Consider the following 26785-nt stretch of genomic DNA (forward strand, 5'->3'; position numbering starts at 1 on the left):
AATAAGCAGAATCCAACATCTGGATTTGATTTTAAAAATTATAGAATTGCGTAGCATATTGATAACAATGTAGTTCAAACTCACTTGTGAAAGCTTTCCAACCTAGTATTTACTATTTAGGCTCCTAAAACCAAATTTAGGCACTTAAATAAAAGTGGCCCAATTTTCTAAGGTGCTAAACAGTTGCAGTCCCCACTGACTTCATTAAGATGTGCAGGTGCTTAGCACTTTTGAAAAATCATGTAATTTATATTTGGGGGCCCAAATACAATTTTAGAACCTTAATTATAGTCACTCACATTTGAAAACTTTGGATACTTTCTCTCGCAGAAACTGTACATGTACTCTGAACACTAAGAGATAGCAGAATAGCGCTACTGGAATTTAACATGAGAGATCATATGGAGATAAAAATTACTTATTTTTTAAAATTATTAATTACTCAGAACAACCCATTAGTTCCCCAGAATGACTGTATGAACACCATCCAATCCATCCTGGATTCCAAACTGGGAAAACTAGTTCCTCTGGACTGCAGCCAGCCTATTGTTCTAGAGTGAAATGGCAGACAATCCAGGCTGAGGACTCTTGATGGCTTTCCCATTGTTATCCCTTCTGGTAGGTGTAAGCATTTCTTGTCCCAGCCCAGGACGGAGATTATGCTGCAAAAGTGAAGAGTGCTGCTCAGGCTGCAATCAAAATGGTATTCACAAAACAGAATGGAGTTTGCAGATTGATATGGATATGTACAGGCACAGAGTAATCCATTACACTCAGTCTGCTCCTTCTGCTCTTTTCTTTCAGTAATACTGTAATACAATAGTGTGGCTGTGGCTATTTAAACTTCTCAAAGACAGAGGCAAATGCAGTCTATAAGCTTGACGAATATGGTCTTTGTCATACAAGATTAATTATTTAGGTGGCAATAATAAAGTCTGATGAAATATAATAAAAATAACTATTCCAGGTAGTTGCACAATGTACCACAAATATCACCACAGTATATTCCAGTTTTCCTATGATGAAAGCATGGATGCTTCCCTAAGAACATGCAACATAACTATTTATACACAACAGTAAAGCATGGATAAATTAATAATTCCTCCAGCTATTAGGGACTCAACACTAAAAGTAGCATCATTAATAAATGTATAAATCATTTGTAAAACAAAACATATATAAATACATCCATATTCATAAGTAGTAGTAATGTATGCCAACTGAAAGTGAAAATTAAAAATGAATGAGAACAGAGATAGACAGACAGACTGACCGACCACTACTTATGAATGCGGATGTAACTGTATGTGCTTTATCTTACAAATGCTTTATATATTTATTAATGATGCTCCACATATATACATATACATATACACAAATACATGTATGAATGTACTTTGGATGTCAGTGACCACTATGTCACCAATAGGAAAAAAAAAGGGGGGGTAAATCTAGGGATTGTGGCAGGAAAGGCTACATGAGCCATGAGAGGTGTCACTGTGCAAGGCAATAGAGTTCCCACCAAATTTATGTAAGCTAGAAAAATTATTAACTGTGACAGTTTGCGTAGCCAATCACTATTTTACTCAGAGTGCTTCCTACAGGAGTATGACAAGGCTGAGAAGCCTCTCAATTTCTAACTCTATGCCCAGTAAGTTTAAATTAGTCATGCTATGTCTTCATATATAGAAGGAACTCTTAACTGAGATAGTAGATGTAAAAGTCTTCTGCTGCTTAGATTGAAATGTACAAGATGTTATGCTACACGATGAGGCAGTAAAGTGGAATTTATCTTCCCTGGCTTCCAGTACTTCTATTGCATGAAGAATTTATAGAAAGGAAAGAAAAAAGAGGAAATTTCTATGATTAATGTTTTTTGCTTTTATTCAAATGATTACACGATAAACTTTTCAGAACTACTGTGTTAATTTTGGAGAAATACTGCTTAATTGCAGTTGATTCTTATGATAAAAAGATCAGAAGATTAAAGTACTTTGAGGTCTGTTCATACAAAATAAAAATCTAGAGAGTATAATCTGGAAACCGTTTTGGGGACTATTTTAGAGCTCTATTTTATTATTAGAGGTAGCAGGCTTATATCTGAAAGTTCAACTGATTGACCTACATAGTATATACATCAGATTATTAAGTGTGCCATTTCATGTTAGCTTTAAATTAAAATAAACATAACTTGTTAGTTACAGACATTAAAGTGCCATCAAAATTAAAATTTTCATTTAATAGTACAAACCTTTACTAGCTTTGTCTAAATGCTGCAAATCTTCAGTAAAATTCAGGACATCAGGATACTTCTCTTCACATACTTCAACCAGAAAATGGAGCAAAGTTGTTTTCTGATCTGCTGACTTTGTGTCCTTTAACTAGAGAAGTAAAAATATATATATATATATATATATATATATATATACACACACACACACACACACACACACACACAGAAATATAAAATATATATATATTGGAAACGAGAAAGCTTCGAATTATTCTTACATTCAACATACACTAACAACTGTGAATGTTATGAAGATAAGAGCCAAGCTGTTAAACCAATGCAGCTTATGTAAGCAAAACGTAACATGATTGTCTCGCTGTTTTTGTTGATTTATTTTGGTTGGTTAAAATTTAAAGTAGATTCTAAATACTGACCAGTTTCACACTTATCTACTAAATATTTGGTCTTTTTCCAATGAAAAGTAAAGGAGTATGCTAAATTTTGAAACATGAAGCTCAAAAAAATTAAGCTGCATTTACATGACTCCAGAAATGCAAGGGATGCAATATATTAAAGCACAAGAATGGTATGCAGTTACGAAGATGTCTGTGCTCTTTTTTAAATGAAAAGAACAAGATTCCAATAACAAACTTATTTCCAGTCTTGAACAATTATATATAAAAATACTATTCCACATTGGCTATTTACATAAGAACATAAGAATGGCCCTACTGGGTCAGACCAAAGGTCCATCTAAGCCAAGTATCCTGTCTCCCAACAGTGGCCACTGCCAGGTGCCCCAGAGGGACTGAACAGAACAAGTAATCAAGTGATCCATCTCGTTGCTCATTCCCAGATTTTGGCAAACAGAGGTTAGGGACACCATTCCTGCCCATGCTGGCTAATAGCCATTGATGGATCTATCCTCCATTAATTTATCTAGTTCTTTTTTGAACTCTGTTATGGTCTTGGCCTTCAAAACATGCTCTGGCAAGGAGTTCCAGAGGTTGACTGTGCATTGTGTGAAGAAATACTTCCTTATATTTGTTTTAACCTGCTGCCCACTAATTTCATTTAGTGACCCCTACTTCTTGTGTTATGAGAAGTAGTAAACAACACATCCTTATATACTTTCTCTAAACTAGTCATGATTATATAGACCTCAATCATATCTCCCCTTAGCCGTCTCTTTCCCAAGCTGAAAAGTCCCAGTCTTATTAATCTCTCCTCATATGAAAGCCATTCCACAACCCTAATAATTTTTGCTGTCCTTTTCTGAAACTTTTCCAATTCCAATACATCTTTTTTGATATGGGGAGACCACATCTGTACACAGTATTCAAGATGTGGGCGTATCATGGATTTATACAGAGACAATATATTTTCTGTCTTATTTTCTACCCCTTTCTTAATGATTCCCAGTATTCTGTTCAATTTTTTTGACTGCCACTGCATATTGACTGGATGTTTTCACAGAATGATCCACAATGACTCGAATGTCTCTTTCTTGAGTGACAACAGCTAATTTAGACCCCGTTATTTTATATTTATAGTTGGAATTATGTTTTCCAATGTGCATTACTTTGCATTTATCAACATTAAATTTCATCTGCCATTTTGTTGCCCAGTCACCCAGTTTTGAGAGATCCTTTTGTAGCTCTTCACAGTCTGCCGGGGTCTTCACTCTCTTTAGTAATTTTGTATCTGCAAATTTTGCCACCTCACTGTTTACCTCTTTTCCCAGATCATTTATTAATATGTTGAATAGGACTGGTCCCAGAACAGACCCCTGAGGGACACCACTATTTACCTCTCTCCATTCTGAAAACTGACCATTTATACCTACCCTTTGTTTTCTATATTTTAACCAGTTACGAATCCATGAGAGAGCCTTCCCTCTTATCCCGTGGCAGCTTACTTTGTGTAAGAGCCTTTGGTGAGGGACCTTGTCGAAAGCTTTCTGAAAATCTAAGTACACTATATCCACTGGATCCCCTTGGTCCACATGCTTGTTGACCCCCTCAAAGAATTCTAGTAGATTGGTGAGACATGATTTCCCTTTACTAAAACCATAGTCTTGTTTCACATCACAATCACTTTTGGAATGAGTGGAAATGCATATATCAGATTTGACCCACAGGGTAACAGGGATGCGTCTGTGAGGGAAACCAGGACTGTGACTTGCTCTGGAACAAAACTGATGGCACTTTGTTCTGTTCTGCCTTCTGGCAAAAAGGGTTACACTGGCATCCCTTCATGACTGGAATATAAACCTAACAATGTTTTTGTTCAACCACCATTTGTGATCTTCCAGGAACCTTCTGCTAAGATGGTTTGAGAGAATTTCTGCAACCTTGTGAGATGAGAGGCCATAAGCAGGATTCCATTTTTGATGCAAAAATTCCAAAACTTGATTGCTTCCTGATACTTTAGGTTGGATCTTGCTTATTCAGGGTTGCCCAGCAGGATTTAGATCATCTGACTCCTGATGTGAGTTATGAAGCCTTGATATGCCCAGTATATGGCTTGAAGCTCTAGAACAGGGGTAGGCAACCTATGGCACGGATGCCAAAGGCGGCACATGAGCTGATTTTCAGTGGCACTCACGCTGGCTACTGGTCCTGGCCACTGGTCCGGAGGACTCTGCATTTTAATTTAATTTTAAATGAAGCTTCTTAAACATTTTAAAAACCTTATTTACTTTACATACAACAATAGCTTAGTTATATATTATAGACTTATAGAAAGAGACCTTCTACGAATGTTAACATGTATTACTGGTACGAGAAACCTTAAATTAGAATGAATAGATGAAGACTCGGCACACCACTTCTGAAAGGTTGCCGACCCCTGCTCTAGAATGTTTATCTTCAGAGATGATTTCTGTTCAGCTCATAATGCTTGAATCCGCAAAACTGCTATATAAACAAATCACATCCTGAGGCAGATACATCCATAGTGGAAGTTTTTCAAAGGAGAGGATGAAAGAATAATTCTCCCTAATGAGGACAGACCCTTGGAAAGTATGTGAATCAGCAAGTTCAGAGGGGTTTTGATTGGATGATACACATACTTCAACCATATATCTCTGGTGAAGTCCAGCATGCGAAGTCACATACATGTAGAATGCCATGTGTCCCAACCACACAAGATCTCATGTTGCCTTTGAGTGAGATTGCAGACTATTTTGCATAGGAAAAAGAGGATCCCCCAGTGAACCTGAGCATCACCCCAGTGAACTTGATTCTTTGAACAGGGGATAGAATCAGTTTGTCTTGTTTATTATCAGGTCTTGTTGAGCAAACAGTAAGTGGAGAGGTGCTGGATGCTATGTTCTACTTGCTGACTGGAGTAGCTGAGGATCAACTAGTCATGTAAACAGGGGAATACCTGCTTGCTGATTCTTCTGAGGTGAGCCACCACTTCTGTCATGTACTTTGTAAATACTCTTCAGACGGATGACTGACCATAGGAGGGAAAAGTATATTGGTAGCAGAGGTCTACTACGTGAAACTGAAATATTCTGTGAGTGGGATGGATCACTACATGAAGGTAGGCATCCTGTAAATCGAGAACAGCATACCAGTCATTGGGATCTAAGGGAGGACTAGAAGCCACAGAAACACTGCAAAAAATTATCTTGATGAAGGTTTTTAGTTTCCACAGGTCTAGAATTAGCTTCAGACCCCCTTTTCTCTTGGATATGGAGCAAGTATTGGGAATAAAAATGTCCTCCCCAGTTTTGAGAACATCCTCTATAACTCAGACACAGAAGAGTTTGCACCTCTTGCATGCATGCATACTTTGTGAGATGGGTCCCTGAAAAGGGACAGGGGAAAGGTGCATGAGGCTAGTGCATAGATTGGAACTGTATCTTAAAACATAGTCCCACAGTGCTTGGGACTCACTGGTCTGTTTAAGGTCTTCTAGAACTGAAGAAAGGGGACAATCTGTCCCCTAAAGTTGGGGTAGGTCAGAGAGAGAGAGAGAGAGAGAGAAAGAGAGAGAGGCAAGGAAGATTGAGCACAACTGGTCTGCCACTCTTGGGGAAGCAGACATATAGGATGCTTAGCCTGAGGCGGGTGTTGCTGACATGTGAGGTATAAAGCAGAAGCAGCAGCAGGAGGCTTGTGCTGTCTCTTAGAGGCATGAGGCTGCCTTAGTGAATAGTACAACTGTCTCTGCTGCTGTTACAGCTTGCTACATTTCCTCCTTGGTTCAGCATATAAAACATGAGCGAGTAAAGTGTAACCTGAAAGTCTTTAAGGGAACGCAAGATCTCATCATTTTTATCTGGAAAGAGATTAGATCCCTCAACTGGCAAATCCTTGATTTGATGCACTTCTGCAGGAATTCCAGAAGACAAGGGCCACAATGGCCTCCATAAGTGTCTGTTGCTACCATCTCTGAGTCCATGAAATCAAAGCAGCTTGGAGGGACATCCTCACTACAAGATGACTTCCTGAGAACCAAGGCTTCGAATTGCTCTTGAGTATCATCAAGGAGCTTATCAGAAAATTTAGATATGGAATCCCAAATGATGTATTCATACTGTGAATACATTTTCCTATCATACAAATCCAACTTGTTGGGCACCTTTTCCTTTGGTGAAGCCTTGAAGCAACCCTGCCGTCATTCTTAATTAGTGCAGTAATGATCAGAGAGCCAGATGTCGGGTGGGACAAGAATTGTATGTATCCATGGGAGGGAACTTGGTAATATTGCTCAGTTGTTTTAGCAGCTGGTGTCAGGAGGCTTGGTCTGCCAAAATACCTTGGCTGTTTCTAACAATGCTTCATTAATACGCAGAGCAACTCTGGCAGGCACTGGAGTTTGGAGAATAACAAGTACATTCTTTTGTTTTAAACTTCCTGTCTATTAATTTCATTGGGTAACTCATGGTTCTTGTGTTATGTGAAAGGGTAAATAAGCTCTAAAACCTTTTGCAGTCTCAGTTTTCAAAATGTAATAAAGCATTAATTTCATACTCCAGCAATTCGTAAGATTTTGGTTGCTAAAATCATTCTAGAACTGAAGCTTTTCTATATCATATATACTCTCCCTATATAGTAGAATTACAACAGCTGGATAGAGCTATGATTGTGGAAACATGACGGTTTAAGATAGCAGCAGCAGCAACTTATGTTTTAAACAATTTACCAAACTCAGTACAGATATATGAAAGGTTTTCCAAAACTGAGTATCAGACTAAATTTTTCATATGGGAAGTTTATTTTACTTATTATAGATGAATGCCTCACATGATTTAATATTAAAAAAAACTTGAGACATGCCTGGTTTAGAAAACTTTATATAAAACCAATATAATGTTTTAAGGACTATACAAAGTTTTTTTTGTTTTATTTTTCTTCTCCAGTTTGGGTTTTTTATTTCAGATTAAAGAAAAATAAAAACTGTCTGTGCATGTTAGCAATTAAACTGTCACAACTAGGAGGAAAAGTTTAAAGTCATTAAAATTTATGGGATTCTGATGTATAGAATACTTCATCCAAAGGCCCCCAGAAAAATTCTGGCTTTTGAAGGATATGGCAGTTAGTTCCTGCTTGGCTGACACATCATATTCCTAAGCACACCTAAACCATACTGCCTTTCTGCCTTTAGTGTTGGTCACCAGCGAGGATGACAGAAAAAGGTAGTCTCAGACTGCATTTTACAAAAAAATACCTGTCATCATGTGGATTCTCTATTGTGTTTAACACTCAAATCCTTAAGATCTTGGAATAATCAGAAAAGGCAGACCTGACTATGATGTAGTTGGCAAGGAGGAGTGCATGGCTATTTTTGACAGGCGACTCCAGGTTTCTCTCATTGGCTTCCTTAAATACTACTAAGAAGCAGAGTTCTTTTCAAACTCTAGGGTGACTGCAGGTTCTGTCCTGCGCACTGTACCACAATATTCCAAATAATCCTTAGGGATTCTGTATTTAGGATATATAATATCTCAGGAATAAGGAGCTTCCCATCAACTATAAGCTTTTTAATGTTGTTTATAATATATTAGGATCCATGGGAAAGCACTTGTATCTCATTTCCTGGATAGAACATTCTCCTAACTTTTTCTCTACTACCGAGTCTCCTGCTTGTCTGGACAGATAGGCCTCTGGAGATCTCATTCATAAAGTGTAGATTCTCTTCAGCAAAGCTCCATCAGTCTCAAGATCTTCTACCTTCTTCTGGGCTCTAGAATCATCTGAGCAGTTTCCTCTTCAGTAAAATACACAGGTAGATGAAAGAGTTCACGTGAGACTCGTGGGTTATAATGAAAGTCTTTACACAAACTAAGCTACAGGGAAATTGGTAATTAAGCTATAATGTGGATGGAGTTGCACTGTAATTTTGGGATAGTTTAAACGAGGATTCATTTCAGGCTGCAGAATAATTTCTGGGAAATCAGCACTCAAGCATCAACTAATTCACCCCACAACAGATGGTGAACTTTGGAGATCAATACTAAGTTATATTCACATAAAATGTGAACAACACTGCCAGGATTAGACACAAAGAGATGTTAGGAACTATTAAACATCAGTAATGCAAAAAAGAACAAAGAATCGGAGGAGGAAGAGTAATTCAATGAAATAGACACTAATGCCTGAGGCCAGGGGTTCTCAAACTGGGGGCTGGGCCCTCTCAGGGGGTCGCGAGCTTATTACATGGGGTTCACGAGCTGTCAACCTCCACCTCAAACCCTGATTTTGCCTCCAGCATTTATAATGGTGTTAAATATATAGTTTTTAAAGAGGGGGGTCCACACTCAGAGGTTTGCTATGTGAAAGGGGTCACCAGTAAAAAAGTTTGAGAGAGCCACTGCCTTAGGCCTTGTATACAATGGAAAATTACACTGTGCTAACCAACACAATGTTAAACATGATTTAAAGTCTTAGTGTAGAGGTACTATGTTTAACATTGCTGACACACTGGGATTAACTATAACTAGATGACACTATGCTAACATGCTTATCTACACTCCACATTTAACAACTTGTCCATTAGTATGTATTTTAAGCAACAAACAATAATATTCCAATGTAGACAAGGCCTTAAGAGAGATTAACAATGGGTGATTTAAAAAGCATGCAAGAGAAGAGAACAGAGATGAAAGAAAAAATGGAAGAAACACTGGAAGCAGAGCAAGAGAGAGAGGGAGAGACAAAGGCCCAAATGTATCCTCCTAGTAACAGAGCCTACTATCAAAGGAGGAGTGCCTTTAAGAGGGCTGATTCAGCATCACAAGCAGCAGGAGTAATACTGAAAAGCCAAGTTATCTCACCTATGGGAAGAAAACACCATATTTTTGAGATGCATCATGTTAAATACCAGACTGAAGCTTAGAAAGGTAAGGAAGATAACAAACCATTTTTTGATCATAAAAATAGTTTTTTTCCTCCATGAAGGGTATAAAGTGTTTTGCAGCCTCTTTCTTAGACTTTGCAGTGACATCACACAGGGATTATGAACAGAATGAATTGCCCTGGGAGTAATCAGGTTTAGAAAGTAAGTAATTGTGATAGAAACTAATCTACACTATAAATGCTTTGAGGGTAGGGCACATATTTGTCCTTTAAACTACCTTGCAGGGTTGTTGTTTTTGGGGGGAATGGGAGGGTAGGAAGGAGTGGGGGAAATTGTATAAATAAATAATGGACAAGTGATGAAATACTGGCTAAATAACCAAAGAACAACTTCCATAAAGGAGAAGTTTCATATTGAAAACATATGCAAAAATAAATGTACCTCAGAATACAGTAAACTTCAAAAATATTCACACTTTAGACAAGATTATAATGTTAATATAATGACAGTAATATAGCCCATACAATATGTAATTTTATGCAGTCTGTTTTACTCTGTGACAAAAATAGAAACTTAAACTTCTTAAAGTGCAAATCAATCTCAACAGACGTAAATCTATCTTATATCTGATGTAAAATAGATTAGTTATGTTTAACTCAGACTACCAAGTACTCCTAGAAATGGACTATATGAACTGAAAGGTATAAAAGAACAAACATTTTAAAAAATGTAATTATTGGGAAGGGAGGATTCAAACAAGGGATTTAAGTAGTGTCATAATGACAAGAAAAAGTGAATGCATTTTAAGAACTCAGCATGTATAATATTTTAAACTCACTTTACATAGAGAGCTGAGGTTAAATCCAAAGGTCTGTGCATTCCGAGAACCCGCATTCATGTAGTTTCCTATTAGCAACACTAGTTCCAGCAACTTGCTAAAGCTTTTGCTCTTCTTTATCTCTTCACAGGCAGCACTGACAGCCATGATGTCAGGTTTGATGTTGTTCACCTGTTCCTCAAACTGAAGCTTAAACAGAATAGCACTGAGCCGTGTCTGTAGTCTCTTCACATTGCTCATCTGATTGAAAAGAAAATAGAAGATTTCCTTCAAAATTCATGCTATACTTTCATACTGAACAAATGCATATAATCTGGGATGATTTATTGCTGTGACAGGCTTGAAAAGCAATGTATCTCCTATAACTAATAGGAAAACGGATGAATGAAAGAGAGACTGCAATTGAAATCCCGGCTTGTGGTTGAGAATAAAACCTGTTTTTCCCCATCATAACAACTAGTATGTATAAGCAATAAAAGATACTTTTGTCCTATATCAAATTTGTCAATTTGTACATTAAATCCTGTAAAACTAATCCAAGTTTATGACCAAGTGGGAAGTTTGGGGGTTTATTCAGACCAGTAAGGGGTTTGGTCACCAACTAGCTTGGGTTTCCCTGGGAGCCTTGTGACTGTCCCGCTGGGTCCAGAGCTCTGACCCCAATATCCTGTCAGCAAGCCCTCAAGCCTCATCCAGCTTTACCCAAGCTGGTTACTCCTTCCAGTCTAACCTTATAACCATTCCAGCCTCAAACTTGTCCTATTGCAGGGACTAGTCTATGGTGGCCACTCAAGTTCCCAGAATATCAGACATTCTTGCAATTCTGGGAATGGAATGGACATGCCCCCACCTGCATGACCTCGTACATGCTGTGAGTGAGGGGTCACTCCGCAAAGGGGACACCATTTTGAAGAGAACTCTGCCCCCCACTCCACTGGCATGACCATGCACGCAGATCATGCCAGTGGGAACGGAGCAGCAGACCGTTCAAAATGGCATCTGCTGTCTGATACTGGACAAAACTATGTCCCAGTACCAGATGGAGGACAAATCAAAACCCAAAAAGGACTGTCCAATATAAAACAAGACAAATGGCTTTCATAGACCAGTACCTCTCACTGGACCCTTATAAGGAAAGTGTAAGTTTGCTGCCTCTAAAAGACAGTCAACACTCCAACCTGTTAGCTTTCTAGACACACACACGCACTTTACTGAACTTATATTGATGCTTTACAGTGATGATTTATAAAGAAAGTAAATCAAGTTTATTAACAAAAGAACATGGATGAAGTGATACCAAGTAAAAGGGATATAGGAATGGTTACAACAACAACAACAAAATATGCATCTAAAAGACTAAAACTTAATCTACCAAGATGCAGACTTTGTTCTCTCATTCAAGGTCTCCTTTTCAACTTTCACTGGCCAGGATCCATCACAACAACCAAATTGTTTAGTTCTTTTGTCTCCTAAGGTGAAAGGTAAAAATGGAGTGTCTCTGTTCCTTATATCCCCAGAGGATTTGTTCTGGTCTTACAAGTCAGGAAGGCCTCCTGAGGATTCAGTCTCCTGGGTGTCTCCAGGGTGCAGGAGTCATGATAATTTTCTGTGTCTCAGTTTCAGGATAACTCCTAGCTGGCTTAGCTTGGAGGCTTCATTTACTGCTAATCTGTAAACTGGGGGGGAACCCACATTCCACTGACCAAGACAGACCTGTTTACCTAGGCTAGGCTGATTGGTTTTAAACATGTTGTAGTAAAAGGAGGAACTGATAACTTCACATATAACATTAACACATGCATTTTATAATGATATTTACAACCAGTGTGTCTTTAGTTTTAACATGATACCTCCCAGAATCTCTTTTGGATAAATACCATGACAACAAAATATTGGGCGTAGCCAATTGATTTGATCTGATGGACGCACACAGTAGTTGCAAAGACATAAAAAGCAGCTCACATATATTTGTATAGCTCAAGACACATTAAAAAAGCAACATTCTTTTTCAGGACAAATATTTAAATGTTTGTTTCTGTCAATGCTTAATGTAACTTGTAAAAAACCCAAGTAATTTGTAAAATATCTTAAACATGGAACACAAATATAGAATTGGCATACATAAAACTCAGTATATGTACAAACACCACAGTGACAGGTGCAATATAATTAGACAAATATTCTCCTTAGAAAACACTAACAGCTGTATAGTATACACAACACTTTGCTTTCTTCATGTTGTACAGGTTGAGGGATTTTAAAGTTATGTTGCAATTTTCCAGCTAGGTCAAAACCCATTGAGGTCAGTGAGATCTCCAAGGAAGTATTTCCATTACGTCTCATATCCTGATTAATCTATTCTCCCTTCCTATCTGCTCCAATTTCCTGGCCCTGCTATTCACAACCACCAGCACCCAACAAAGCTGCCTTACAGACAGTTAGCTGGCAAAGTCTCTTAGGCAAAGCAAGTCCAATGGAGAACAATTCCTGACTCACATAGTGCCTGAAGGTCTATTTGCCTGGTCATTGCAGATGTCCAGGAATAAATCACCGAAATGTCAAGTTCCAGAAATATTTCAGGAGGGACTATGAAGGCTCTGGGCTAGGTGCGTCACCCTCCAGCAACCTTTGGTAGAATAGTTATGGCTCCCAGGAAGCGGCTCATCCTCCAACGTAAGTTGTGTTTAGGTCTCAAGATGGAAGCAGCCCCTGTCATAACATTTCCTCCCAGATCTGGACCTTAGCGTCCAAAATATGGGTGTTAGCATGAAAACCTCCAAGCTTAGTTACCAGCTTGGACCTGGTATTTGCTGCCACCAGCCAGGAATTATACAGTGCCTAGCTCACTGTACTCTCCCCAAAACCTTCCCTGGGGGATCCCAAGACTCAGATTCCTTGAATCTCACAACAAAGGGGAATAAACCAGTTCCCTTCCCCCTCCTCCTCTCCAGGTGTTCCCTCCCTGGGTTCCTGGAGAGACATACAGAAGCAAGCTCCGTGAATCTAAACAAAGGGATTCTACCCTCCCTGTTTCAAGTCCTGGAAACACAAGTACTGAGAGAGCTAATCTCTCTTCCCCCTTACCCAGAGGGTATGCAAAGTCAGGCTTAGTAAATCTAACACAAAGAGATTCTTCCTCCCACCAATTCCCTGGTGAGCTGCAGACTCAATTCCCTGGAGTCCCCACTAAAGAAAAACTCCAACAGGTCTTAAAAAGAAAGCTTTATATAAAAAGAATGAAAAAAGGACATAAAAGGATCTCTGTAATAAGGTGACAATATACAGGGTCAATTGCTTAAGAAAAAAAAGTGAATAAACAGCCTTATTCCAAAAGAATACAATTTAACACATTCCAGCAACTACACACATTTAATACAAAAGAAAACAATATAAACCTATTGTCTTACTATCCTTGTACTTACAACTTGGAAACAGAAGATTAGAAAGCCAGGAGATAGAAAAATCACTCTCAGAGCCGAGAGGGTCAGACCCAAGACAAAGAACAAAGAACTCACACCCAAAACTTCACTCCACCCAGATTTGAAAAAGTCTTGTTTCCTGATTGGTCCTCTGGTCAGGTGTTTGGTTCCCTGTGTTAACCCTTTACAGGTAAAAGAACATTAACCCTTAGCTATCTGTTTATGATAGCCCCATGGGCCACTCTCCACCTTATAGGGGATCATCTTTAAACCCTTCTTTTCTCTGAACCCAGACATCTGGGTCATACCCAAATTCTGTTGTTTCTTTCTGTTTAATATTTCTGGAGTCCAATATTTCCTCTCTGATATTCAAGATAAAATTCTAGTCAAGCCTCTCAATATCTCAAATTTGATTAGTTGTAACCTCACCCAGTAAGGGCTCCCTGACATCTACACTGCCCCCCTTCTAGCCAGACAAAACCTAGCCACTAAGGGCTTGGCTACACTTGCGAGTTAGTGCACATTAAAGCAGCCCCGGGCGCCTTAGCTCACTCCTCGTCCACACTGGCAAGGCACATACAGCGCTCTGACTCCACAGCTAGAGCGATCGTGGTACTCCACCTCGGTGAGAGGAATAACGTTTGCTGCACCTTGGCTACAACACCCGGGCATCAGCGTGGACGAGATGTTGCATTATTGAGCTCTGATCAGCCTCCAGAAACGTCCCATAATCCCCTTAAGTCAAGTGGCCACTCTCGTCATGGTTTTGAATCACCGTAGGAATGCGGCTATGCCCTTTGAAAGCTCTGTTTCTGACAGCGGGCTGCTTATCTGCTCCAAGACAAAGCAACAATTAGAGTGGAATGCTATGTGTGTCAGAGAGAGAGACAGAGATTGTGGTAGGGAGAGGTCTGCTGCTGTCTGAACTTACAAGACAGCATGCTGACATGCTCTTAGCCCCCCAAAAACCCACTCTCTCTCCCCCTACATACACACAACACACACCTTCTCACACTCTACCCCTCCACCACCCCACTTGAAAAGAACCTGGAATAGCTGCCCATAATGCACCGCTCCCAATGCCACTGCAAGTGCCGCAAACGTGGCCACGTCAGTGCACTTGAAGCTGTCAGCGTGGACAGACTGCAATGCTTTCCCTAATGTGCTCTACAAAGGCTGGTTCTACATCTGCAAGTGTAGCCATGCCCTAAGATATCCACTTTACCTGATCTGACAACATAAACCCTGCCTTCCTCTCCTCAACTGCATCAAGTAAAAGCTTTCTGTCCATGCTTCTGCCTAACTCTGCCCCCTCCCTACTTATGATGTTCCCGCAAACTCCTCTCCACTCCACTTACAGTAACTAACTGCCCCACTGGTTTGCTCCTCCCAATACAATTTTCACACTTTCTTCCACACCAACTCCTATGTCTGAAACAACCTCCTTCAGCTCATGTTCATGACAATGATTAGGTTCTCTATATTCACCTTCCACTCTCCAAATTTTACTGCTCCTGTTGCTGGTAGCTGAAGTCATTATCCATGCTGGCCTAGAGTACAAGATGCTTTAAACTAACACTAACAACTGCACAAAATAATTTTAAGATTTTGTTTCAAACACAATTACTGAAATTCTCAGTTGAACATTGGCTTAATATCCAGTCACAGTATTACTAAAAAAAAAAAAGGGTTAGGAGAGATGCTCCACTGATAAGATTCTGATCTTTAAATAGGAATCCCCATATTTCTTACTGGTTTGAGCTCTAATAAATGGTTATTTTAGTATTTGTTTAGATTTTGAATAAATTATTCTTCTGTTGACAATCTGAACAGGATACAAAATTTCTGTTCATTTCAATTCAACTTTTCAAGTGAATTGTGATTCAAATCAGATGTATTAGAAGTACAATGCAAGTTTAAATGGAGCTTTTCTATCAAACCTAGAGTAAGCCTAGATAAATCAGAAATTTTCAAGTGATTTCAAAATAAACTGTCTTTCTTTTAGCTCAAAGATTTAATACAAAAAATCCATTTAAATTAGCCCCATATTTTCATATTATTCATCTTGACTCAGAAAGCAATAGAATGGAGTACTATAAAATCACCAGAACTAACAAACCAATATGTCAGATCCATTCATTTTAAATGATGTTATAATTCCAGATGCAGTAGAAGCCACACATGCAAAATTACTTAATGAACCTCAGATTCTCAAATAACAAATTCCTTTATGAAAATATCTAAAGGCAACTGTCTAGACCAGTGCTTCTCAAATTTATTTGATCAGATCTCCCTTCTTTGGGTCTGTTACACCCCCCCTTCCCACACACAACTACATATACCACCACCAAGCTCTGAAGGCAGTGCTGCACTGCAGCAGCATAGAAATAAAGGTGGCAATGTGAAAAGTGATATTTGTCAATAACACTTTTCACAGCAGACTTAGCACTCATTTTTCCTTGCCTCCTGGATGTACCCGGCCCTTCTGCACGAGCCCCAGCCACCGGGGTGGACAGCTAGAGCTCTTAAAAAAAAAGAAAGCACACAGCTCGTGAGTCCCTCGACACATTCCCTAGTCTCCCAATGGAGGCATGCCCCATAGTTTGAGAATCTCATGTATATACTAAACATTGGCAAAATCCATTTGTTCAAAAATATTTGTTCAAAATCCATTTGTTCAAAATGCTCTGGAACCACAGATCTATTTCTCTTTCCTTTTGAAAAATTCCTCAGTAGATTTTTTCACTTTACAAAATCATCTGCGCACAGAAAAAATTCATCCAGGCATGAAAGGTTTTTTTGTTTGTTTTTCATAATTAACAATCATCAGAAGAAACAGAAGTAACAAATCCCTTTAAAATAGTTCCTTTATTTGATAAGAACAAATAGAATCTCAGACAGAGACCAACACCTACAAAATCTCCACCAAGCATTCTCAAAACTATAATACCCGCACGAGGAAATAAGGAAACAGATCAACAGAGCCAGATGTGTACCCAGAAGCCTCCTATTGCAAGACAAACCCAAGAAAGAAACCAACAGGACTCCACTGGCCATCACATACAGTCCCCAGCTAAAACCCCTCCAACGCATCATCAGGGATCTACAATCCATCCTGGACAATGATCCCACACTTTCACAGGCCTTGGGTCGCAGGCCAGTCCTCGCCCACAGACAACCTGCCAACCTGAAGCATATTCTCACCAGTAACTGCACACCGCACCATAGTAACTCTAGCTCAGGAACCAATCCATGCAACAAACCTCGATGCCAACTCTGCCCACATATCTACACCAGCGACACCATCACAGGACCTAACCAGATCAGCCACACCATCACCGGTTCATTCACCTGCACATCCACTAATGTAATATACGCCATCATATACCAGCAATGCCCCTCTGCTATGTACATCGGCCAAACTGGACAGTCTCTACGGAAAAAGATAAATGGACACAAATCAGGTATTAGGAATGGCAATATACAAAAACCTGTAGAACACTTCAGCCTCCCTGGCCACACTATAGCAGATCTTAAGGTGACCATCCTGCAGCAAAAAAACTTCAGGACTAGACTTCAAAGAGAAAGTGCTGAGCTTCAGTTCATCTGCAAATTTGACATCATCAACTCAGGATTAAACAATGACTGTGAATGGCTCACCAACTACAAAACCAGTTTCTCCTCCCTTGGTTTTCACACCTCAACTGCTAGAACAGGGCCTCATCCTCCCTGATTGAACTAACCTCATTATCTCTAGCTTACTTGCATATATATACCTGCCCCTGGAAATTTCCACTACATGCATCCGACGAAGTGGGTATTCACCCACGAAAGTTCATGCTCTGAAACGTCTGTTAGTCTATAAGGTGCCACAGGATTCTTCGCTGCTTTTGCAGAATCTTACCTAGTCACTATTGTATATAAATACTACTAAACATACAAACAAAACTTTTCATCTTCAAAGTACTTTAAAAAAAATATTTTGTCACAGGTTTATTTAATTCCAAGACCAAAAAAGCCAGTTGTGATCAACTAGTCTGACATCCTGTACAGCACAGGCCAACAGAACGGCCCTCAAAATAATTTCAACAGCATATCTTTTAGAGAAACAGCATTGAATCTTGATTTACAAATTGTCAGTGATGAATAATCCACCCTGAGACTTGGAAATTGTTCCAATGGTTAACTACTCACACTGTCAAAAATTTGTGCCTCATTTCCAGTCTGAATTTATCTAGTTTCAGTTTCCAGTCATTAAAATATGTTACACCTCTCTCTGCTAGATTGACTAACCCATTTTTAACTATTTGTTCCCTATGTAGACACTTACAGAATGTAATCAAATCACCCTTTAATCTTTGTTAAGTTTAACAGATTCAGCTCCTTGAGTCTATCATTATATGGCAAGTTTTTTTAATGTTCTAATAGTTCCCGTTGCTCTTCTCTAAACTGTCTCTAATTTGTAGGCAGTGTTGTGGCAGCGTCGGTCCCAGAATATAAGAGCTCTGTGTAGCTCAAAAGCTTCTCTCTCTCTCACTAACAAAAGTTGGGCCATAAAAGATTTCACCCACCTTGTCCCTCTTCAGTTTGACAACATCCTTCTTGAATTGTGGACACCAGAACTGGACACAGTATTCTAGCAGCAGTGCCAGAGAAAAAGGTAAACTAATCTCTCTACTTCTACTCAAGATTACCTTGTTTACATATCCCAGCATTGCATTAGCTCTTTTGGCCACAACATCACACAAGGCACTCATGTTCAAGTGATTATTCACCACAACCACCAAATCTTTTTCAGCATCACTCCTTCCTAGAACAGATTCCCCGCACTCCTGTAAGTCTGGCCCACATTCTACTTTGTTCCAAGCTGTACACATTTGCATTTAGCCATATTAAAATGCATATTTATTATCTGCAACCTCTTTACAAAGCAATCTAAATCGCTGTGAATCAGTGACCTGTCCTCTTTGTTATTTACCACTCTCCCAATTTTTGTATCATCTGCAAACTTTATCAGTGATGATTTTGTATTATCTTCCAGGTTATCAATAAAGATGTTAAATAGTAAAGGGCCAAGAACTGATATCTGAGGGACCTCACTGAAAACAGATTCGGCTCCTTGCGTCTATCATTATATGGCAAGTTGCTGACTATTCCTCATTTACAATTACATTTTGAGAACTATCAGTTAGCCATTTTTTAATCAATTTAATGTGTGCTATGTTAATTTTATATAGGTCTAGTTTTTAAATCAAAATGCAGTACCAGGTCAAACAGAAGTCTAACTATATTATATTAACACTATTACTTTTATCAATCAAACCTTTAATCTCATCAAAAAAGATACCAAGTTAGTTAGATGGGATCTATTTCCATAAATACATATTGATTTGCATTAATTATGTTATCCTCCTCTAATTCTTTATTAATCTAATCCCATATCAGTCACTCCATTATCTTGCCTGGGACGTCAGGCTGACAGGCCTATCATTTCCTGGGTCATCTTATTTACCATTTTAAAAAATTGACACAACATAAGCTTTCTTCCCGTCTTCTGGAACTTTCCCAGTGTGCCAAAACTTACTGAAAATCAACATCAGCAGCCCAGCAAGCTCCTCAGACAGCTCTTTTAAAACTCCTGAATACTAGTTATTTGGACATGCTGATTTAAAAATATCTAACATTGGTGGCTTCTAACATCCTCTAGAGATACCAATGGATTGGAAAGAGTTATCATAATCATATGATGAGACTATATCATCTGTTTTTCCCCAAATACAGCACAGAAATATTTGGTGAACACTTCTGCCTTTTCTCCATTTTTAGTGACTCAAATTTCTTGCATTTTAAACACTCCTGTGATATACTCCCTTTCTGCAAGTGGCAGTGGACAAACCAGGATTACAACGCCATTGTTTTACAGTACTCTGCTCATGCCCCTAAATCAGGTTTTTCTCTTACAATAGTAAAGGAATGCCACACATTACATGCATGAAAAACTAAAGATTCTAGGAAATGTCTGCTGAGGTAATTGTGTTAAGATACTACCATGACTCGTTGTTTCCAGCATAAATAGCATGTGGTGCCAACTACTATTTCATACTCAATAGTTTAATAAATATATTGTGTAGATAGAGTTATTTCTATTTGTATGCTTGGAAGAAGTTTCAATTAAGATATGTGTTAGACACTGTGTGCATTTTTTGTTTTATTTGGTATTTATTGTTCTGTACTTTCATTCATATCAATTGTTCCATGTTATGGCATTTTAACAAGGATATTAAGTTTTAAGTATCATAGTTTTAATTCAATTGTGTTTGTATGGCCCCAGGCAAAATAAAACTCTGATAAAACTACTGCAATTGCACATATACCTCACCACTGCCACGAATGCCATCAGAACCTCCCATTCAAACTTGATTTTTTTTTCTTTTCTCAAAAAGGGAATTTTAACTTCATTCATTTATGAGAAAAATAAAAGTGATTTAACATTTCTTACATGTTATATTTGTAGCTTTATATCTCTTCCCACTACAAAGTTATTCTGACTACTTCTAATAAAGCAAGTTACCAGAAGCAAGGATATTTAACAGCAACTGAAATTCAAGGAACCTGTCAGGGTTCCCCTTCTCTCCAAACAGAGGAACTTGCACAAGGTCTCCTCAAATTACTTTTAAAAACCATTATAAGCATCACATCTTGGTTAATCTCCCTTTAGGACAGTATAAAAGAATTTCAACCATTATCCCCAATACTCTCTTCCTAAGACATCACTATCCCGGTCCCTAATTTAAAAAAAAAATCAGCTTTAAGTAATTTTGACTTTTCTTCTTTATTTTTAAATAACTTGACTGTTTGTGGGGGACAATTTCTGGCTTATTTAGTAAATAAAATTGATTTTAAAAAATACTATAAATTTTCCTAAATATAGCAATGCATATGACAAAATATGTCACAAAATATGTATTTGTTTTATGGATTGAATAATATCTGGTTAAGACGTGGTCTTAAATCTGAAATGATAAGTTTTATTAACATTTTAACTGCTACTAAAATCTACATAGCTCTGTTAAAAATCCATCAAAAATGGCAAAAAATAATCAGTGTGTCTGATAAAGCTACCAATTTAAAGGCTCAATTCTGGAACAGTTGTACAAACAAAATCTCCACTGGCTTCAATGTCTGAAAGATTGGATTATGTGTGTTTATATATAATAGGTGACTCATTCCCCCATTACTTCTGTAAATAAAAAAAATGACCCACTTAATTTCAAAGTCTTTTTTCTCTAGTAGTTTTATTACGCCTAATTTATTCTATGGTGTCTATCTGTGTAGTAACCAAATACCAATAGGAAACATACTTGCCACAGAGGCAGATCTGGAAAAATTATTCAGTAGACATTCCTCCTATATAATACCTATGTTTATGCTAAAGGCCGCATCTCTTAAAGTGCGTATGATTTAAGCATCATTGAAAAGACGTTGAAAAGAAGAATTGTGCATACATTCATGAGTATTTACATACAGCAGAATTAAGGCTGATGCAATACAATGCAGTTCCTTAAATCTGCATTAAAAACTAGCAGACTCACAACAGATTAAACAGTTCTACAATAGAATTCCTAATGTCAGGGGCAAAATCAACCCATCAGAAATGCAGCCACTTATGCTGTTAGGCTACATTGTAATACATTGTTCAAATGAATTTTTCATAGTACAAGCATGTTTTGGACACTGTACACTGATTTTGTATGCTTATCTACTAATTATTATAAAAACTATCATTTTAAGTCTGTTTCCCAGACATTAAAATGAATTTTTCAGGACAAGCTAGTCTTCCCCATGCCTAACCCCAATCTTACAATCACTCCAGTCAAATCCTCTCATTTGTCCTGAACTCCTTAATTCTGCTCCTCAGAAGCAACATCCTCAACTGAACAAGCTGTGAAGGGGTAAGAAGATTTCTAGGTAACCTCCAATTGTGCTAGCTCTGCAATGCATTTCATCTTCGCTACAAGGTCTATTCACTGATTAGTTCTGAGAACAAGCTCCATGCTTCTCTCCATTCTATCTCCTAACAAACAAAAGTAATAAACAGAGAGAACAAACTGTTTTAGGAACCATGGAGTACTTAATCTCATATTTAAAAATTTATTGAGCATTAAGCAAACCACACCCCACATTTACTTTGGATATTTCCTGCAAAAGTAGGTATGTAGTTAAAATGAATAAATCCGCAGTTTCACGCCATAATCTCTTTCTCCTGTTGAAATAGTGACTTGATAGATAGGCAAGTTACAAGTTTCCTCAGCAGTTAACAGAGAACGTCATACTATTCTTTTTCATCATCTCCCCATCAACACCCAGCCTCCAAAATATTCATCAGTTTGTACAGTTTTCGTATGGTTTATTTGGTGAGGGCACAGACAGAAGAACAGATTGCAATGTTATAGTTTACACTATCACCGAGTGGCTAGATTAAGTGATATGATTACACAGGTGCAACATATTTATTTTCTTTCTTTTTTTTAAAAGGCAGCTTTGTAATACATAGCTGTGTATTCATTACGGTATCTGTGTGCCTATACATTATCCCATAGCCAGACTTTATCTAGTTGGTTTGCAAGATCCCTCTTTATGATCCCTGGCATATGAGACATACCAAGTATAGTCAGGAGGAGGACGGGTAGTGCAAATCCCCACTATACTTAATGTGGGCTATGCCTTAAAGGCACAAATTATCTTTCATATAATAATGTTTATATTAAGAAATAAAATCCCATTGAAATTGTATTAGCCTACCATTTGTTGTTTTTGAGTAGTGTGATACAGCATGGCCAGAGGGCAGCAGGAGAGTGTTAGCAGGGAGCCTAATTCTCTGCAAGGGGAGGAAGGTTTGCTATAGATTAACTAGAGCACCTGAAGCCAATTAGGGCACCTGAAGCCAATTGGGGCACCAGCAGTTAGTCATGTGATAAAAACCCCTGCTTCAGTCAGACAGTGTGGGAGTTGGAGCAGAGCGTGTTTTGAAGGAGTTGGAACAAAGAACAGTTTTGAAGAGAGACCAAAAGGAAAGTTTGGAGGAGTGCTGCGGAGAGCTGAGAAATTCAAAAAAAAACCTAGGTAAGGGGCAACTGGCGTATGTAGAAGGAGCGCTAGAAGCCCCTTCACAGTCTGAAGGGCAGGAGAGGGAAGTAGCCCAGGGGAAGGAATCGCTAGTTCAAGTGCTTCACCACAAACCTCAGGGCCCCTGGGTTGGGACCTGGAGAAGAGGGCGGGCCCAGGTCCCTCCCTCTCCACTCCCTTCCTCAAGGACACTAGTGGGCTAATTAAAATACTGATTCAGAGGCAAGCAATGGCGCCCTGAACCTTCCCGAAAGAAGAGAAAGTGCGAGACCCAGCATAACAGTACCGGCAATTTGCCACACGTGATGTCAGGAGTGGGATCTGCACGCTGGGGACGTAGACCAGGGTTAGGCAAAACCCTCCCATCCTTAAGATGGACGACGTGGTCAAGGCACTTATACAAGCCACTGTGGCCCAGCAGGAGGCTACCCGGGTCCAAGCAATCGCCCAACAGGAGGCGACTAAAATGCAGCAGGAGACCAATCATCTGTTGATGAGTCAGGCTGCTCAGGACCGAGCCCTGCTGAAAGACCTGGTGAACCAGATGAAGGCCCTCATGGAGCTGAATCGCAACTGTGAAGGGACCCGGACTGTACGGGCTAGCCATTGCCTACAGAAAATGACATGAGAAGATGATGTGGAGGCATACCTCCTAGCTTTTGAAAGAGCAGCCCTGCCCCCCAAGATCAATGGTCTGGTATCCTTGCCCCATTCCTGTGTGGGGAAGCCCAGGTGGTCTACTACGATATGGCTGCAGAGGCTGCAGCAGATTATTCCCAGCTGAAGGCAGAGATCCTTGCCAGGTTCGGAGTAACGACAGCATTGTGAGCCCAGAGGTTCCATGAGTGGCGGTATACAGAGAACAAGACACCCCGATCACAATTGTTTGACCTGATCCACCTGACCCAGAAATAGCTGCGCCCTGAAGCGCTTAGCTCTGAGAAGATGATGGAGGTACTGCTATTGGACTAGTATATGAGGGGGCTACCACCAGGTCTCAGGTTGGCCAGAATGATCCTTCTACCTATGATGAGTTGGTCTCCCTTGTGGAAAGACAGCAGCAGCCTGCAAACTGTTCCAGACCCCAGGCGGGGAGACATGGCAATCCAGGAAGCCAACCCCAAACCCAAGGCCCCAGGCTGTCGAGAACTATAGGGGAACTGTAACCGGGAGGAAAGACACCAAGGAATAGCTCGAGGCCAGGAAGGGGCCTGGGGGTTTGGGAAGAGAGGTGGGGGGCCGGCCAAATAGCCCCAGGCAGAGGGTGACAACCGGAATAAGGGGGTGGTGTCATGAGTGTGGGGAATTGAGGCATATAGCAGTCCAATGCCCCAACAAGGAAGAACCTATGCAGTGTAATCTGGGGGATTTCGGGGAGCAATGTGGCCTAATCGGCCTGGCAGGGGGTCACAATGACCTCACATGGATATACCAGACCAGAAAAATGAATGGTATAAAAACCATAGGATTAATAGATTCCGGGAGTGCTGTCACTCTGGTCTCGGGAAAGTTGGTGGGAACAGACCAACTAACCTGGGCCAAACACACAGGGATAACGTGCGTACATGGCACCGTGAATTTTTACTCTACAATTCTGGTACGGATTGAGATCCAGGGGAATACTACCAGGGTTTCTACAGGGGTTGTCCCCAAGCTCCCCTATCCTGTTTTAATTGGTAGAGACTTCCCCAGGTTTGACAGCTTACTTACCTCAATAGAGTCGGGGGAGGGTAGGAACCCCTAGGCTGAGACGGAGGTAATTACAGATAGCCTCACCCCAATGTTTGCTGAATTTGCTACAGAGTTATTCTCATCCCCTGGAAAACCCCAAAAGTGTAGGCGAGAACAAAGGGCAGATAAAAGATTAGGGACCAGGATTCTAGCAGAGAATCAAAAAACTTCCCTTGTGGGTAGGCGAACCCACTCAGGAGACCAGGAGATAAATCAGGCCCAGGAAGACTCTGAGGCGGTTCCTCGCCCAGGTGGGAGCACCCCAAGGGGAAGAGTAGAAATAGGCCCCCTAGAATTAGGTCAGTTCAGTACTGCACAAGAGACTTTTGGGCAGGACCAGGCCGAAGATCCATAATATGCAAACATGAGGGAGGAGGTAGTGGAAGTAAATGGTGTGCCTGTGGAAGGAAAGATCAAAGGCCCAAGGCCATATTATGTGCTCAAACGCGATCTTTTGTACAGGATAGAGCAAATACGAGGGGAAGAAGTAGAGCAACTCTTAGTCCCACGGAAACACATAAGGGCAGTACTAGAGTTAGCTCACAGTCATCTATTTGGGGGACATCTAGGGGTAGACAAGACACTGGATAGAATCCTGCCCTGAATGCCAGTTGCATAGCCCCTGACCTCACTTGCGGGCCCTATTAGTACCTTCGCCTATTATCGACGTCCCTTTCGAGAGAATAGCCATGGACATATTGGGCCCATTAGAAAAATCAGCACAGGGCCACCGAAACATACTAGTCATCCTTGACTATGCCACGCGGTATCCAGAGGCCATTCCTTTAAGAAACCCCACATCCAAGGCAATAGCAAAAGAACTACTACAGGTTTTTGCCAGAGTGGGCATCCCTAAGGAGATCCTGACAGACCAAGGAACCTCGTTCATGTCAAAACTAATGAAAGACTTATGTGCCCTGCTCCGCATCCAGGCCACATGCACCTCAGTCTACCATCCACAAACAGATGGACTGGTTGAGTGATTTAATTGTACCCTTAAAAGTATGATCCGGAAGGTGGTAGCATGGGATGGAAAAGACTAGGATATCCTTCTACTGTATCTAATGTTCGCTATACGAGAAGTTCCCCAGGCGTCTACGGGTTTTTCTCCCTTTGAACTATTATATGGATGCCACCCACGTGGGATATTAGATATCGCCAAGGAAGATTCGGAGGAACAACCCAACCCAGGAAAGAATGTCATTGAGCATGTGACACAGATGAGAGAGCAAATAACTCGAGTAACCCCAATAGTACGGGAACATTTGGAAAAAGCACAAGAGGCCCAGCGGACATATTACAACTGTCGGGTAAAAAGTAGAGATTTCAGCCGGGGGAACGGGTGATGGTGTTGGTACCGACAGCAGAAAGCAAACTTCTAGCCAGCTGGCATGGACCATATGAGATAGTGGAAGCCATTGGGGAAGTGAACTATAAGGTTAGAGAACCAGACTGCCGAAAGCCAGAGCATATCTACCACGTCAACTTACTGAAGCCCTGGCATGACCGAGAGATGTGTCTGGTCATTCGAGAAGCTCTACCTCAGACAGATGACCCACAGGGACAGGTAAAGATATCTCCTGAATTAACCCCAGAACAACGAACAGACATCATTGAAATGATCCACCAGAACCAAGACGTATTCTGTACACAACCGGGCCGAACGACACTAGTCCAACATCATATTGTCACCAGCCCTAGAGTAAGGGTGATGATAAGACCATACCGAATACCGGAAGCTAAAAGGGAAGAAATTAGGATGGAAGTGAAGATGATGCTGGAACTCGGGGTCATTGAAGAATCCCACAGCCAGTGGTCTAGTCCGATCGTACTAGTCCCCAAGCCTGATGGCACCCTGAGGTTTTGTAACGACTTCCAGAAACTGAATGAAGTATCCCACTTCGATGCCTACCTGATACCACGGATTGACGAGCTGGTTGATCAGTTAGGCAAGGCCCGATACCTAACCACTCTGGATCTGACCAAAGGATACTGGCAAATTCCCCTGGCCAAGGAAAAGACTGCCTTCTCTACACCCAATGGCCTGTTTCAATACACTGTCCTCCCTTTTGGACTCCCTGCAACATTCCAAAGACTTATGGATAGGTTACTACAACCCCATGC

The 26785-nt window shown here is 40.1% G+C and overlaps 1 protein-coding gene across 1 annotated transcript in view; it reads right to left on the reverse strand.

Moving 5' to 3' along the window:
- Positions 1-26785, reverse strand: part of DIAPH3 (diaphanous related formin 3) — a 553931-nt gene that overhangs the window by 211049 nt on the left and 316097 nt on the right. The window contains exons 21-22 of the mRNA XM_030566194.1: positions 10386-10625; positions 2252-2381 (exon numbers count right to left, since the gene is read on the reverse strand). Coding sequence (XP_030422054.1) covers positions 2252-2381; positions 10386-10625 — 370 coding nt within the window. The remainder of the gene's footprint in view (positions 1-2251; positions 2382-10385; positions 10626-26785) is intronic.

The sequence above is a fragment of the Gopherus evgoodei genome, chromosome 1, assembly GCF_007399415.2.
Source record: "Gopherus evgoodei ecotype Sinaloan lineage chromosome 1, rGopEvg1_v1.p, whole genome shotgun sequence".
NCBI lineage: Eukaryota > Metazoa > Chordata > Testudines > Testudinidae > Gopherus > Gopherus evgoodei.